Source organism: Leucopleurus acutus, assembly GCF_964270905.1.
Source record: "Leucopleurus acutus genome assembly, chromosome: X".
Taxonomy (NCBI): Eukaryota; Metazoa; Chordata; class Mammalia; order Artiodactyla; family Delphinidae; genus Leucopleurus; species Leucopleurus acutus.
The window spans coordinates 126,882,827-126,898,053 of NC_139148.1; the positions used below are offsets into that span (position 1 = coordinate 126,882,827).

At 44.4% G+C, this 15,227-nt stretch overlaps 1 protein-coding gene across 5 annotated transcripts in view; it reads left to right on the top strand.

The window, feature by feature from the left end:
* AFF2 (ALF transcription elongation factor 2) overlaps positions 1-15,227 on the top strand; it is a gene marked incomplete at its 3' end in the record, with an annotated part of 487,225 nt that overhangs the window by 395,708 nt on the left and 76,290 nt on the right. For all 5 annotated transcript variants that reach the window (XM_082865217.1, XM_082865220.1, XM_082865216.1 and 2 more), the window contains one exon: positions 7,581-7,618. In XM_082865217.1, the coding sequence (XP_082721343.1) occupies positions 7,581-7,618 (38 nt within the window). The remainder of the gene's footprint in view (positions 1-7,580; positions 7,619-15,227) is intronic.

Here is a 15,227-nt window from a genome sequence, read left to right on the forward strand (position 1 = left end):
AGTCTTAGGAGTGAAACGTGCTTCTTCACCAAAGACAGTTCATTTTCATTAAGTTACAGTATATCAAAACCTTGGTTATAAACAAAATCACCAGTTGACAAATGCATCTTGCTAAAGGGTTTTGTATCCAGCAAAAGAGTCAGCCTAGAGGGAGCCAGCCTTAATGGAATGCAGGCACTACTGAGTCCTGTTATCGCATCATCTCGGGGCCAGACACGCAGAAAACTCCTACACATGCGGGGACAAGTAGGACCCGCTATGAGGCCTGTATTCAACTGGCCTTGGTAGGGTCTTGAGCGGCAGGTTGGGTGAAGTTGATCAGGAATTCGATGGGCCTGGGGAAGCTATGGGGGATTCATGATCAAAGGGAGCATAAAATGGGGTAACGCTAGAGAGACCAGCGGCCCAAAGGAGAGGCAGTGGCTGTGGTCCCAGTGAGAAGTAGTAAGTCTCCAGCAAGACCATAGCTGCAGGGAGGGTGAGGAGGGGGCACAGCCTTCTGCCGGAAAGCACGATGGAAAGGTACCGTCTGGACCGCTCCGTACTCCCTCCTCGTTGGGGCGCGAATTCGAGCCTCGTGGGCAGTTGCAGGACGGACCCAGATGCACACGGTCCTGGAGCCCAGCTTTTCCTCCAGAGGCCCCTTCTCTTCTCGTCACAGAGCTGGGGAGCCGCCGGCGCTCCCTCGTCCCCGGAGCAGTGCTCAGGCCCCTCAGACTCTACCATCAGCCCCGATTCTTTTACCCAGCCCACGTTTATTAAGTGACTCTCAGGCGCCGGACACCTGGAACAAATTTCCTCCAGTCTCTGCCCGTCAAAATTTTAATCCTGCCCCCGTGGTGTCTAGCACACGCCTACATCACGTATGCATCGAAAACAATGAATTAAATTGAAATCGGAGAAGCCCAGTACTCTAAAGCTAGGGAAGGTGTTTTTGCTTCTTTCAGGTTCAAGCTTCAAATACAGGATGTTTCCATGTTCCCTCCTGGGCACTCATCCACCAGAGGGTTAAACATAGTGGGAAGTGTCTTCCTAGAGATTGTCAGAAATTCAGGCAGGCATCCAGGTGTTGCAAAATGCTGAGTGACGTTTTCTCCTGTTAAGCTGCAATCCTGGGTGTGCGTGCGTGCTGCCAGCCGATACCTCAGCCCGTAGGATAGAATGTAAGCCTCTTGATGTTCTACTCATTCCAGGGCAATCTATTTAAATGCTGTAATTAAGCAATTCACTTTTATATTTGTGCAAGTGCTCTCAGGATATGTCTCTCTAATTGATTTAACCCATTCTGTAGGTATTGATTTTCGACCCTCTGAATACCCTAATGACGAGTTCATTTGTTAATAGAGGAGTTTCTCTCCTGAACTTAGCAATCAATGCAGTTTACCAGTACCTGCCACTAAATGAAGGTATGGCTGTGTCTCGCAGAGTTGCCCCATGAAAAATGAAAGGTAAAACATACAAATACAAAAACCAGTGCAATCGATTGCTCTTCTGTCTTCTTTCCATAATGCGTAGTACCCAGTTATTTGAAACTATCTGAATGATTGACTTTTCACTTCTTATCAAGAAATGTATTGTATACATGCAGTTTGGGTGTGTCTGCTAGTAGAATGCCAGGAAAAAACATATCAACAGGAAATGTAAAAGGCATGCAAAACAGTGGTAACAGAATCGCATTTTATGCTTGACCGACAGTATGATTATTGGTTACGGAGGAAAGCAGTCCCTGACTACGTAGCCTTGTAAAATGAGTCCAGGGCTCCAGTCTCTCTAGGCCTCCTAAGTGCTCACTTTGATGGTCTCAGCAGACCAACAGACCAACATATTGCACTGAGTTTGTTTTCTGTCAGTCTCAGGGTGGTGTAGCGTCATAAGTCTGGATATAAACGTTCAGGCCATGCTCCTTAAAAGCCCCCAAATATTTTTATGAATATAGTATACTTGTCCATTGGACCAAAGTAACAGTTCATGATATGTAATCACTGGGGCAGAATCACCTTACCGAAGAATTTTGTAGAAGTTCAGTCAGTATATAGAATGTGACTCGCAAGTTTCCACTTTATCATCTGTAGCATTTTCTCCCTAAAGAAATAGGATGTTCTGTCTGCCCTGGAGGATGGGGCTCGATAGAGAGCCACTCTCCTCCCTTCCTTCCTTCCTCCCTCCCTTCCTTCCTTCTTTCTGTTTTTTCCCGGTAACTACATTTGATGGTTCATGGAATTCACTGTGGCCCTCGAGTCACTTCAGCTTTGGTGCAGCCATGTAACAGAAAGACAAGGGCCTTCTTCTTCTTAGGAAGCTAGATTTAATGAGTGAGCAACTCCAAGCGTGTCCTTAGCCACGTCATCCCTCCCGAGGAAATAAACTTGCTGCTTAGCAGGATACCAAGAAGAATACAATGCTGGTAATGAGACAGGAATTGGCTCATAAACAGCCCTTGGAACGAGACGAGCGTCTTCTCCCTGGGAATATAATTTCTCAAGCTGCCTGCCATATCATGGAGGAGGTTCGCTGAGGGTAGCATCCTCAGGGCTTCCCAACCTCAGGGGCAAATGTTAATGAAAAAGCAAAGAGCCCTGCGGATGGAGTGGGTGTGAGAGGAGGGATGGCTGATGAAGAAGTCTCTGCGAAAAGAACGATGCTTCCTAGGCTTCCCTGCAGGAGGAAGAGTGTGAGGGGCAGTAGCGTGCGCACTTGCGCCTCCACAGTCTCGGGTGTCCCGACCTCTCTACCACCAACACCAATCCCAAGAAGGTTCAGGGCAGAGGCCTGTGTGAGGGTAGAGGGCCCTCTCTCCTGCCGGGCTAGGCCTGGCAGGATCTAAACACATCAGAGTCTTCATCGAGTAGGACTTTACAGACAGAAGCATTCTGTTCACCCCAGAACTGCTTCTGATATGGAGAGAGGAACTGAATGGCTTCTGTAATCCTCGTTGGAATAACTGCATAGATTTGATACTACATCCTGGTCTCTGGTCAGAAAACCCATCAACTCTCTGGCTATAAAAATGTATAAATGCACCATAAGTCCTGGTTACCAAAGGGGAAAAGGGGTGGGGGAGGGATAAATTAGGAGTTTGGGATTAACAGGTACACACTACTATATATAAAACAGGTAACCAACAAGGACCTACTGTATAGCACAGGGAACTATATTCAATATCCCATAATAAACTATAATGGAAAATTTTGAAAATAATATGTATCTGAACCACTTTGCTGTACACCTCAAGCTAACACAACATTCTAAATCAACTGTAGTCCAGTAAAAATAAAAACGTACGCGCTGACGCCTACGCGGAATGCGGTCGCATTCAAGATGCACTTTTTTGCTTAGCGTGCTGCGGTTTCTAGAGCACTGTCATCGATGTTGGCTACTCACAGCCACCCTTGATGTAGACAGAGCAGGAATGATGGTCTTCATTTTTAAAATGAGGAAACTGAGGCTCACAGGCGTTGGCCGCATCGCTAACGTCATGATGATACGAAATGGCGAAGCTGGTGGCAAACCCAGGTCTGTGGATTTCTAGCACAGCACTCTTTCCACCTATAGCCCATTGCATCTTGTTGCACCCTATTGGAGTATGTTTTTTAACATCTTAATTTATTTTATCATCCTATCTTTTTAAATATTTATTTATTTATTTATTTTTGGCTGTGTTGCGTCTTCGTTGCAGTGCGTAGGCTTCTCATCGCAGTGGCTTCTCTTGTTGCAGAGCACCAGCTCTAGGCATGTGGGCTTCAGTAGTTGTGGCTCGCTGGCTCTAGAGCGCAGGCTCAGTAGTTGTGGCGCACGGGCTTAGCTGCTCCACGGCATGTGGGATCTTCCCGGACCAGGGCTCGAACCCGTGTCCCCTGCATTGGCAGGTGGATTCTTAACCACTGCGCCACCAGGGAAGTCCCTTTATCCTCCTATCTTATGTTGGAACTTCCTTGATGGCAAGATAAGTATCGTGTTAGGGAAACGTGGCACGAAATAAGTAGAATATAGGTTTTCAAAAGCATATAGACGTTACAAATTAAAGCAGCATAAGTGTTAACTATCTAGCCTCCATTTTCCAATCAGTTTAAATTACTTTAATGTATGTTTTTAAACTCAAAATTAGCCGTAATCCCAATATGTAACCCTCTTAATGCTTGGTGGATCACACTGTATCATTTCATTTTGAGTTCCCTCCTTTTGCAGGGTATAGCACATTCTTGAACGTGTATCTGGAACTTGTATAAAAGGAAAAGAGGAATTTTCTCCTTGTATATTTTCTAGACTAGTTCTTTTACCTTAAAGCCATATATATTTTGCATGCAAATAATTCACTTAACTTTTCTTCAAAGTCTCTTAATAATTCCTTATAGCGTGCTTAAAACAAAGTCAGGGCTTCCCTGGTGGCGCAGCGGTTGCGAGTCCGCCTGCCGATGCAGGGGACACGGGTTCGTGCCCCGGTCCGGGAAGATCCCACATGCCGCGGAGCGGCTGGGCCCGTGAGCCATGGCCGCTGAGCCTGCGCGTCCGGAGCCTGTGCTCTGTGATGGGAGAGGCCACGGCAGTGAGAGGCCCGCGTACCGCAAAAAAAAAAAAAAAAAAAAGTCAAATTACAGTGAAAGTGGAGATCGCAAATTGGTGAGCCGTTTCTCATGCCTGGCGGACACCCCCTGCAACCATCTCATTTGGAGGTGAGCGCACAGGAGGGTGACATGAGAGCATCTCACTAAAGCTCTGGGGACTCTGGAATGATCCTGGGTTAATCTCCAAAGAAAACCTCTCAGCCTATTTTCCATCACTATCCAAGCAACCCGGAAAAAATTAATTTGAATGAAGTTATTTTCCTATAATGACTGTATAAAAAGACATATGTTTCAAAGAAACTGGCCTTGAATGTGATTATGTGCCTCCTGATTAGAGAAAAATAACTGGGTCTAAGTGACAGTCTCGACACACAGAGAAGAGAAGACTTTTCAGAAAACATGTCGCTGAATCAAAGCTAGGTTAAGCAATGTCACTTTGATTTCTCTCCTCCCCGTCTTCGGCCAGTGGCACGCTCAGCCCATCACATCTAGCTCGCTTTCAAAGGAAACCACTGGAACACCATGTCCATTACTTTGTGATAATCTAAGTCTTCTTTAAGAACAGATTTGTTTGGATTTTAAGGGATTGGGAAAAGCAGATTCACGTGATTTCCACAATGGCCTGTCGTCAGCCCGCCGCCATATCCTATTCCACCCTCCAGGACTGGGGGAGAAAAGGTGGTAGAAAAGGCCAGCGTGGGCGTGCAGACTGCCCGTGCTTCTGTAGTGAAGGTCAAGGTCTCTCCCCCGCTCCTTGCCGGCATCTGGCTCTTCCTTTCAGCATCCTTTAAGGGACTGCTCAGGCATTCATACCCTAAACACCTGTGAGAGATGACTGGGCCAGCCAGACGCATAGTCCTTGTTTTCTCATTTTCACCTGTTACCTCATTCCATCTCTTTCTCACTATACTTGCCAAAATTCAACCTCAGCCACAGATGGTGAGAAAATGATTTTTGCCTACCGAGCCAAAGAAAGTGCCCAAATATTAACGGGTATTTATCTAGAAACAGAACCTGAGACTCAATAGAAGAGAAGGACTTGGATTTCCAACACTAATGTCTAAACTGGGGAAGTATTTCATTGATTTAAAACAAATTGCTTCCAAGTGCACTGAGTTGTTGTTATGCACAGAAAGGTTCAGTATGCTTATGCCTTGGTCATTCAGGATGTCAAGTCCAATGTTGGATTTTAAATAGTCTGTTACAAGTGGTTGCCTCTGCCTTCTAATTTATAGCAGGATTCTCTTCATCTCTTAGCCCTCACCCACCTCCAGGATTCACAGATATACAGGTCTCCAAATGGATACCTTTTAAAAGAGTCTGAAGAGCCCTGAGGTTGGCAAACCGCTGCTTCAACGCTCCCCATACTGAATGTTATTTCTACAGCCTGAAAGAGTTTGGCGGGGTACAAGTTTGGTTCTGATGACATAATTATGCTACAGAAGTATGAAAAAAAATCATCACTATAACCCTCCAGGTGCTTAAACAGTTTGATAGACTGTAGCCATTCTGCTATCAGTGCCCCCAGCTGTGTTGCTTAGCAACATTTTAATTCCAGAAGAATCGAAGGAGATGCAATCCCTGTGGAGAGGGAAACAGAAATAAGAGGGCTGTTGACAGATGATCTGAGTTGTTTCTTCTAATATACTGTGAAGATCACTAGCTCTTTTCATGAATGATAAATGGACTGTACACAGATCAATGGGTTCAGCAATAAACTGGGACCAGGCTCCATACCTAAGGCACACAGGCCAAGAGGCCCAGAGATTTCCTCATTTCGATGATTTGGTGTGTGTTTTCTTAAAGGTTCCACGGGAGGAAATTGATCCAAGCCATCGGTCAGCCCTTGCCCTTTTGTGGTATCTGCTAATAAAAATGATTTTAGAAATGGATACTTCGGCCTTTCTATCACCAGGCAGGTGCAGCCAGGGGGCCGGAGCAATGCAGGGTGAACGGTTTCCCACCAGAGATCTAAAAATCCCCAGATGTGCCCGTGACCATTTCCCTCTGTGTCTGCCTCCACACCCTGTCGTAATCCAAGCAGGTGCACACGGAGGAGGGAGATGAGATATTTCTGAAATATTGAGAACGGCCAATTATATGAATACTTCCTTATCTCTAAGCCAATCACAATGAGCTCCTTTAGCGTAAGGGATTTAAAATCTAATTGGTTGGTATTATCTGGAGGTAGGAAAATATTACATATTCACATAATTAGAGGGAAAGACTTTTCTGAATCACAGACATATAAACATACAGACAGATACAGAGAGCTTATAGTTTTAATTCTAAAATTTCAGACATAAGTCAAGCATATACAAAGTTCACACGTCCATTTTAAAGACCTGGTCTCTTCTCAGTGGGTATACGTTCTCAATTTATTTGAGCTCAAAATACACCCACAAAAAGGAACAGTAAACCAGATTCTCTGTCTTCTTTCACCCAACGGAGACAAGGTCTCAATAAATCATCAGTCCCTTTCTAGTGATCAACAGATGGTCAGCCCAAATAGAAAGGAGAACCATACAGGAAACTTAGGGGAGTCATGAGAAAGGATGGAGTTGAGTCTTATCTCAGAATGTGGATGGCCGTGTGGTCCTTTGATATTAGCCATTTTCCAGAACGTGAAAGGATGGAGTGGGAATGGGGGAGTTCTTAATGATCGCTGTTTTCCACAAGCACAGGGCTCAGGTTAAAAAAAAAAAAATGGAGAAAAAGTGGAGAGAGGAGGATGGAGTTATGAACCTAAGGGCCCACTCTCACAGGCACTGCTGAATTTCCCAGGCAGCCCTGGCAGTGCCCGCCTGTGTCTGAAAGCTGCGCTTGGACCGGTAACCACGCTCCCCGGGAGAGGAAAATTGCTTTCTGGGTCTCCGGTCTGCTTATCTCCAGCAGCCTGCCTTGGTTAGCTCCTCATGTTTCTGAAGAGCATTTTATATTGCTTATTGTTTTGGTAACTAGTTGCAAAGATTATGCCTGCTAATGTTGTCTAATTGCATTTTTTTCTTCTGTTCACAGGCTGTTGAAAAGGCAAAATCTAAGAATAATCCTGTAACGTAAGTTCTTTTTTTTTTATTAGTTGGAAGTGTTCATTTGAATGTACTCCAGGCATGTGAAAGAAGAAGGTCATAAAAGAGACCTTGATTTTGAGTTCATCTCTATTCATGACAATTTAAAAACAAAAACAAAAACAAAACAAGCAGAAAAAAAAAAAACCCTCCAATGAGCAGGGACCAGCTTTTTGATTTTTCCTGTGGTCCTGATGAAGAAGTGCTCCGAGTTATGCCCAGTTTACATAAATTAATATGTGCCGTCCATGAGTAGATGCCAAATACTATTATAATCATATTCAACGCAGAGCACTTCAAGCCTTTGGGTTTTGCACATGCTAAAAAGATTACATTTTTAATTGCAAACCTTGGACCTATGACAGAGACGTAAATGGCTGAAAATGTGCCAAGTGATTTCCAGCCACGTGGGGAGGTTTGGCACCTCAGCATCAAGGCCTCGCTACTCTGTTAATGAAAAGCTCATAAAAATATATTTAACTGAAGGTTTTTCTAGCTAACAGAGAGCTATTTCCAAGGCATTTTATGAGACACTCTTAAATTATAAACAAGCCGCACAGCACTCTTTTAAATATAGCACATCTTAGACAGCCTGTCTCTTCCAGAAGGGAGACTTTCAAATTAAAGATGGCTGTCTTGTCATTTGGGTTTGTGACATCTGATTGCAGTGTTATGGTGCATACCAGTTCCACCAGCCATGTGGCCTAGGGAAGATCTGCTCTATTTGCCGGGTTACTACAGGTCTGGTAATATCACATCTCTAGGAACTATGTGTTAACTTATGTCAGCCGACTTCCATTAGAGTGGATAACAAATGCAGAAATGGGGAGTGCATTGATTTGTTTTTTAATCTGTATCTTTTAATATGAAGTGTGTCTCCTGTAGATGGCATATAGTCAAATCTTGTTTCCCCCCGCCACCCAGTCTTACAGTCTCTGCCTTTTGACTGGATTGTTAAATCCATTCACATTTAATGTTATTATTGATAGAGTTGGATATATATGGTTAGTTATCCAGTTATCTAGTTGGGACTGCATTGATTTTTAATAGTTTCTGGGAGAATGGTTCAGCTAATGCCAGGGACAAGAAGGCTGCTTGTGTTTTATAAAATAATTAACTTTTCCAAGTCACCAGGGTAGTGTTTAGCACACCATTAAATCCAAGCTCCAATTCATTTTTCCAAAAGGTCTTGTGTACTTTGTTTCTAAATTTAATTTTCTTAGGCCATGGAATATTCCTTATCAGCCTCCTGTAGCCTCTGGAGGGCTATCTGTGGTCTGGAGATGTATTATGCTATAGTCGTCCTATGGGAGCATTTTTAGTAGCTGAATTTTGGTCTGGTTGTTCGGTTGAGGTTGAAATCTTCTCTGCAGCCTGATTTCTTTTCTGTCTTTGCCCGGAAGGCTTCTCTACTGCGAGCCCATGGCAGGCAAGCTCCATGGATTAGAGGATGGTGCTAATGAGGCCAAGGCCAGGTCTTGAGTCCCTGGGTGGGCCATTAGTGATCTTCTTTCCCGTAGTCCGACTGCGCCCCTCCCTCCAGTTCACCCGCGGGCAGATGCATGCCCCGGGTCACAAGGGATGGGGCAGAGGCTGGCGGAGTGTAAATCTGGCCCTCAGTGGGACAGACATCTCCAAGTTCAAGCCCTCCCGATAGGAAGCGAGTCCCAAGCTCCCTCTTTGCGTGCACAAGACAGCCTATTGGCAGTGTGCGGGGCTTTGTCAAATCGTACTGATGGCCTGGAAGTGGGACCAGTTTTCTGTCTGCTCCTTGTGAGAATTCGACCCTACAGATAATTATATTTTTTAAGAGCTCTGGCTAATTCACAGTACAGACTGTATCGAATGTCTAGCACTTTAAGGAATGTTGTAACGAGAAAACAGAAAAACTGGAAGAGCCAAAGGGTTACTAATAGAATGTGGAACAATATTTTACTCTTTAATATATTTGAAGATCTGTCCAGTAGCAAACCTAAGTCACAACCAACTGGGAGGTGTTGAGAATTGTCTTCCAATTAGATAAGATACCGCTGTCAGCGTGAGTTTGAGTGTCCTGTTGCATTTGGTACCTAATACCTGATACCTAACTCAGTTGCCCAGCCACAGCCATCTGGGTACTTTAAGAAGACAGCCTTCTTCAAGACCTCAGCTCAGGGACAGGAATTTCAGAGCACGGCTCAATTAAACTGCCTGACAGCAGAGCAGAAGCGAAGTTTTGAAAAGTTTTACGTATAGTGGTCCTCTTTCCGTTTCTGACGTCTGCCAGAGAATTTTAGTTACACACAGTGCACTGCGATCCCAAGTAGAGTCAGCGTTTGTTACGTGTTTTCTGAATGAATGCACAAGGAAACAAATTGGACACATCCCAGAAAACACTCCTTTCAGGCACCTGGCCTGGAGGCTTAATAAGACTGGTACCTACCCTAGTAGAGTGTCGGGGCCAAAGGGTTCGTGTGTTGTAACTGACCAAGGCGTCCATTCTCTTCTTCTGGTTCATGCCACGTGTAAAATGTTCCTACGTTGCTCTGCTTCATACTAACTGCTTTGCCTCTGACCAGTTATTGGCTTGATCTTGTATATGAGAATTAACATGTGATTGTTTGGGCGTACAATGAAAAGCGTGTACAGCCTTGCTGGAAAAGTAGAGGTCTGGAGGCATCACTTACAACTCAAGTATGAACACAGATTGGTGAAGATGATCATTCTGTGTGATTGGATGTCATCCTCTGGTGCAGAGTTTGGCAAATGGTTGGGGAAAAAATCAAAAGAAGACTATTACATGACATGTGAAAATTATACGAAATTCAAATTTCAGTGTCCATAAAAGCGGTTTTATTGGCACACAGCTGCACTCATTTGTTTCAGTATCGCCTGTGGCTCCTTCCGTGCTACAGTGGCAGAGTTAAGACTGTACAAACCACTAAACCAAAAATATTTACTATCTGGCCCCTTACAGAAAAAGTTTGCTGACCCCTGCTCTGGTTGGTCAGGTAGGAAAAGGTGCAGATGTAAACCTTCCCATGACAGTGAAGGTTAAACTATGAACCGTTCCTCTTTTTGTCCTCTAAAACACTGAGTAGGTATTTACTGAGCCCTTTATCTTGTGTTCAGGACTTTCTGGGGCTGAGGTATCACCTAATCCTTACTCGGAGCACAGAGACCATTCCGAATTCAGGATCATTGAAAATCGTTATGGATATGAGGTCCGTTGACGGAGCAGTGATGCCTCAGAAACCCGTAAACACATAACTAGAGCACGTTGGTAGGCTTCCAAGTTGTGTGTAGATGGATGTATTGCAAATGGCATATACATTTTCTAAAATTCTACTACTTCCCAAGATCTAGCTAAGGCTAATTAAGCTTTCGATTCAAGTGAGGGTAAATGTTTCACAATGTTATGTACTTTGGATATTTTCTTCTCTAAAGGTTCGCCTTCCCCCTCCCTATTTCTCAACCACTTGTTTAATTTATTTTTAATACCTTCATGGTTGTAAGCTTCTTTCATCACCGTAGGGAGACGGTGGTACACATTAATTACACTCCATACAAAGGAGAAATTAAATATACGCTTAGTGAATGTAAGCACATAATGTACCTGGATACACTAACGATTTTACCTTGAAACATTCAACATTACCTCTGAGGATAAGAATCAAAATTGTACGTTCTAAAGATCAGTGATCAGGACAAGAGATACTGGTGTACGTATCAGTCAATTGGAACCATGCCTGTATCAAAGCTTGGTTAGTATGTTCAAACCGTGCCTCTTTCATGTGTCAGAGAGACTCTCGCTTGTATATGAACGTTCTGCAGCAATTATCTGCAAGCTTCATTGTGGCGTCAAGGCCTGAGAGATGTACAGATTTCTTTTACCATATGTGACTTATCACATACATTTTTTAAAAAAAACACATTTCTGTTATTAAGACATATGTGATAGTACACTTCTGCAAATGTGAATTGCTTTTGGCTAAAAGCCATGCACTAATAAGTTGAGTTGAATCTAACCGAGGTTGACATCTGTTACCAAAAGGGTGGGCAAGCAAGCAGTTAGCAAGCATGAAATTCTTCCTTGCGTTTACACGTTAACAACGTTAAGCAACGTGGTGGTTGTCTTTCACAAATCGGGACCCGCATCCGCTCTGCTTAGGAAATTACGGCTTTATTTAGGCACTGATCCGTCTTATAGATATGGTGGTTTCATTATTGAAAATGACAAATAGCCACAAAGATCTTCCTGACCACGACGTTTGTGCATTATTCATCCAATGAATATTTATTGAGGATCTCCAGCATTCCAGGAACTGTGATAGATGCTGAGGGAATTAAAAATAAATCTGACACGGGTCTTACCCTCGAGGAGTTTATAGAGTCCAGGAGGAGAGATCAAATCGGTTTGTAAAGAACTAAATACAAGATAGAGAGACATACGTTTGTTAAGTGGGGACAGATAAGGTACAAGGGAAGCTCTCAGGATGGAAAGTGCTTCTAGTTATATCACTATCGGAGAAGATGGGGGAGAGGGAGAGGAGGAAGAGACGTTAGGACCAGGACTTCAGAGACTGCTGGCTTGAGACACTGCTGCTGAGGTAGCAGACGGTGAAAGGACCGGCTGGAAACTGAGGCTCAGAAGAAATGGTGGCCTAGGGCCCTCGGAGCTTATCCACATAAGAGAAATGAGCTTGGTGGCGTCGGATGCCATTGAAGACCTCTGCCTTGTTACTGTGAATCGCCAGTTAGTCCACTAGTTATTAAACATAAACAAAGAGCCCGTGGACCTGGGGTCTAGTCCTGAATCTAACGCTAGCTTGTGGTGTGAAATCGGATATGTTCCTTCCTTGCTCCACACCTCAGCTAGGTTATTTATATGGTTCTTCCACCTCTTAAACGTAAACCAAAGCTTCAAATTCTGTTTTATAATGATGCTTATTTGAGGAAATACTTGATGTTAAAGTTTGATGTAGATGCTTACCAGCCCATACATTATAAACGTTGCATATATGATATATGCGTTTATACACACACATGCACGCGGGCACACACACACACACACACACACACACACACACACACACACACACACGCAGTGCCTTTTCCCATAATTTCTGCCTCGTGCATTCATGAAATGGGGGACAAGCCACATCACTAAAGTTTTAAAGAAATACGTTAGATAGATTAGCATGGCTCCAGGGATGTTGGGTTGAGCCTTTTAGATGACCCCTGTGACCAAAGGTGATTTGTGGTTGGAGTCTGTATCTCTGGTGCTTTTGGACACATGCACGTCACAGACACGCAGCGCATCCCTGCAACCTCCATGTCCTCTCAGAACGATAAGGCCATGGATTCTGTACTGTGTTCTGACGAGTCTTGTGGGACTGTCTCCTTTTGGAACAAAAGGCTCCAGCACCACGGAGCTTCGGCAGACACTGTGCCAGCCCTTTCCTGGAGCACCCTGTGAATAATGCAGGCTCAGAGAGGTCCTGTAGAAAGAGACCAGCTTATCTTTGTCTTACCCAAGGTTTCCCAAATGTGTTGGACCAGAGGGCACCTTTATCCAGCACAGGGGTTCATGGGGGTACAGAATCGGATGCTCCGCTCTATGCAAAATAAAAGGACCACGTGGAGGTCTGGCCTCCGTAGGTGGTTTGAGAAACCTAGGACCTATTAACTGGTGTCCAGTCTCTAACAAGAGTACTCGAGGTGAGCAGATGATTGACAAAGTCCCCCACGGGAAGGAAAGAAATCCCCCATGTCTGAAATGATAGACTGTCTCCTGTGTCTTTTACTGTGTCATACTGTCGATGAGTTTTATCAGTTGTGGGTGTCCTGAGGAGCAGTTCTCAATGAGGGGAGGGGACGTTTAGGGTTAGATCCCTCTGAATGAGATCCCAGAAGCCAGCAGTCATCCGTGTGCTCTCTACGATGTCAGCTAAAGCATAGTCACCCTCTCATCGGCTCTGGCCATTTTAAAGTTAGTTAAAGGAAAGATAACAATAAAACCTCTTTTTAAACAGCTACGTAAAATAAAATGTGCTCTCTATGTCGTCCAGATAGCTATAATTGGAGGCAGAAGGTCCCAGCAGTCATATTCGTAGCTAATGAAACTTGCCCAGATTTCTGGACACCCTCCTTTTCCTTGGTAATTGGAGTAGCATCGTCTAGGGAATCTCGGAGGAGACAACTGAGACCTAGAGAGTGGACTGCCCAGAACCCTGAGATTCCAGCAACTCTTTCCACTTTGAACCTGCTGCCGTGTTCTCCTCACCTCTTAGGACACACATGGTCACTTTCAGTGCCTATAAATTTGTTGTTGGCTTTAAACGTCTTATCATCTAACCTTGGTGACAGTTTGGTTTCTGAGAATATGACGACAAATGCTTCAAAAAGTAACGAATACACACAACTGCAGGCACTTTAACAATTAGGCCGACTTCGATTATGTTAACTTTATAAGGAAGAGTTTCTTCAAAACTTCCAGCATGTTGGTGTGTCTCATTATCACCACTCACCTTTCTAAAGGCTTGAGGAGAACTTTTCTTCTTTAGGTGGTCAATTAACACTAAGAACCGTGATGAGAAAATGGAACTAGAAAGCACTCAGTTATTGGTGGAGCAGAGCGGCCTCAAGCAAGCCAGCAAAGGTGCAATTAAACCATTTTAAAGGAAATTCAGCCACTTTTTAAGCAACGTTTTGAAAACACCTCTTTTTATCCTGTACTTCATTAAGTAGCGTGTTACTTGCTAACTCTGTTCCTCGTATTAGCATTTGCTGCTTAAACAAAAATGGACGACTTTGTTTAATCCATGCACACAAGCGAACTGAGTTTTTGATATATGAGTTACACCTAGAATTTTATTTTAACATTACCATTCAGCGATCTTTCAGAAAACTGTTGAAAACTCAGAATCACGTGGCTGATCTGCTCGAGATTCCAAGAAGTCATGTCATGTGTTCTTTGAACCAACATGTTTTGTGCACCTACTGTGTGCCAGGCTCCGTTGAAAGGCAGAGGAGTTAGGGAAAGCTCCTGCCCTGAAAGTTGGCACACTCTGGGAGGAAGCGGACACATCATGCCCCACGGGCTCTGCGACTGAAGCGTATGCAGCATCTTCCGTGGCTGGGATGCGGGATCGAGCAACTGCTTGGAGGGGGCTCTCCCTAGCTCAGCAGGGGCCCCAGTGAACAGTGGGGATGAAGCCATTCAAAAGAGAACAACACTTTCAAAAGGCACGACGAGAGGAAAGCACGTGCGTGTTGTGAGCAATATCTGGGAGGCCGAGGCAGCTAAGGAGAAGAGGCGTTTTTCACAGGAGCAGGAAATACCAAGCTTACTGGAAGCAACACACCACCAATGACTCGGGCTCCACTTTTAGCATGAAGAGGAGAGGAGTACAGTGTAGACGCAACCAAGGAAACGCTAAACAGGAGTCTTTTGTTACGGAAACTTAAAGGTGCGACGTAGGGGTGGATTATAAGGCACCCTCTAAAAAAGGTTTGTGGGGAAATAGACATCAAATCCTTTCTGATTACATCTGGCTAATCCTTCTCTGTGGACTTCTATGCAACTCTCGCTCCTGCAGGGCGCCTCTGAGCCTCC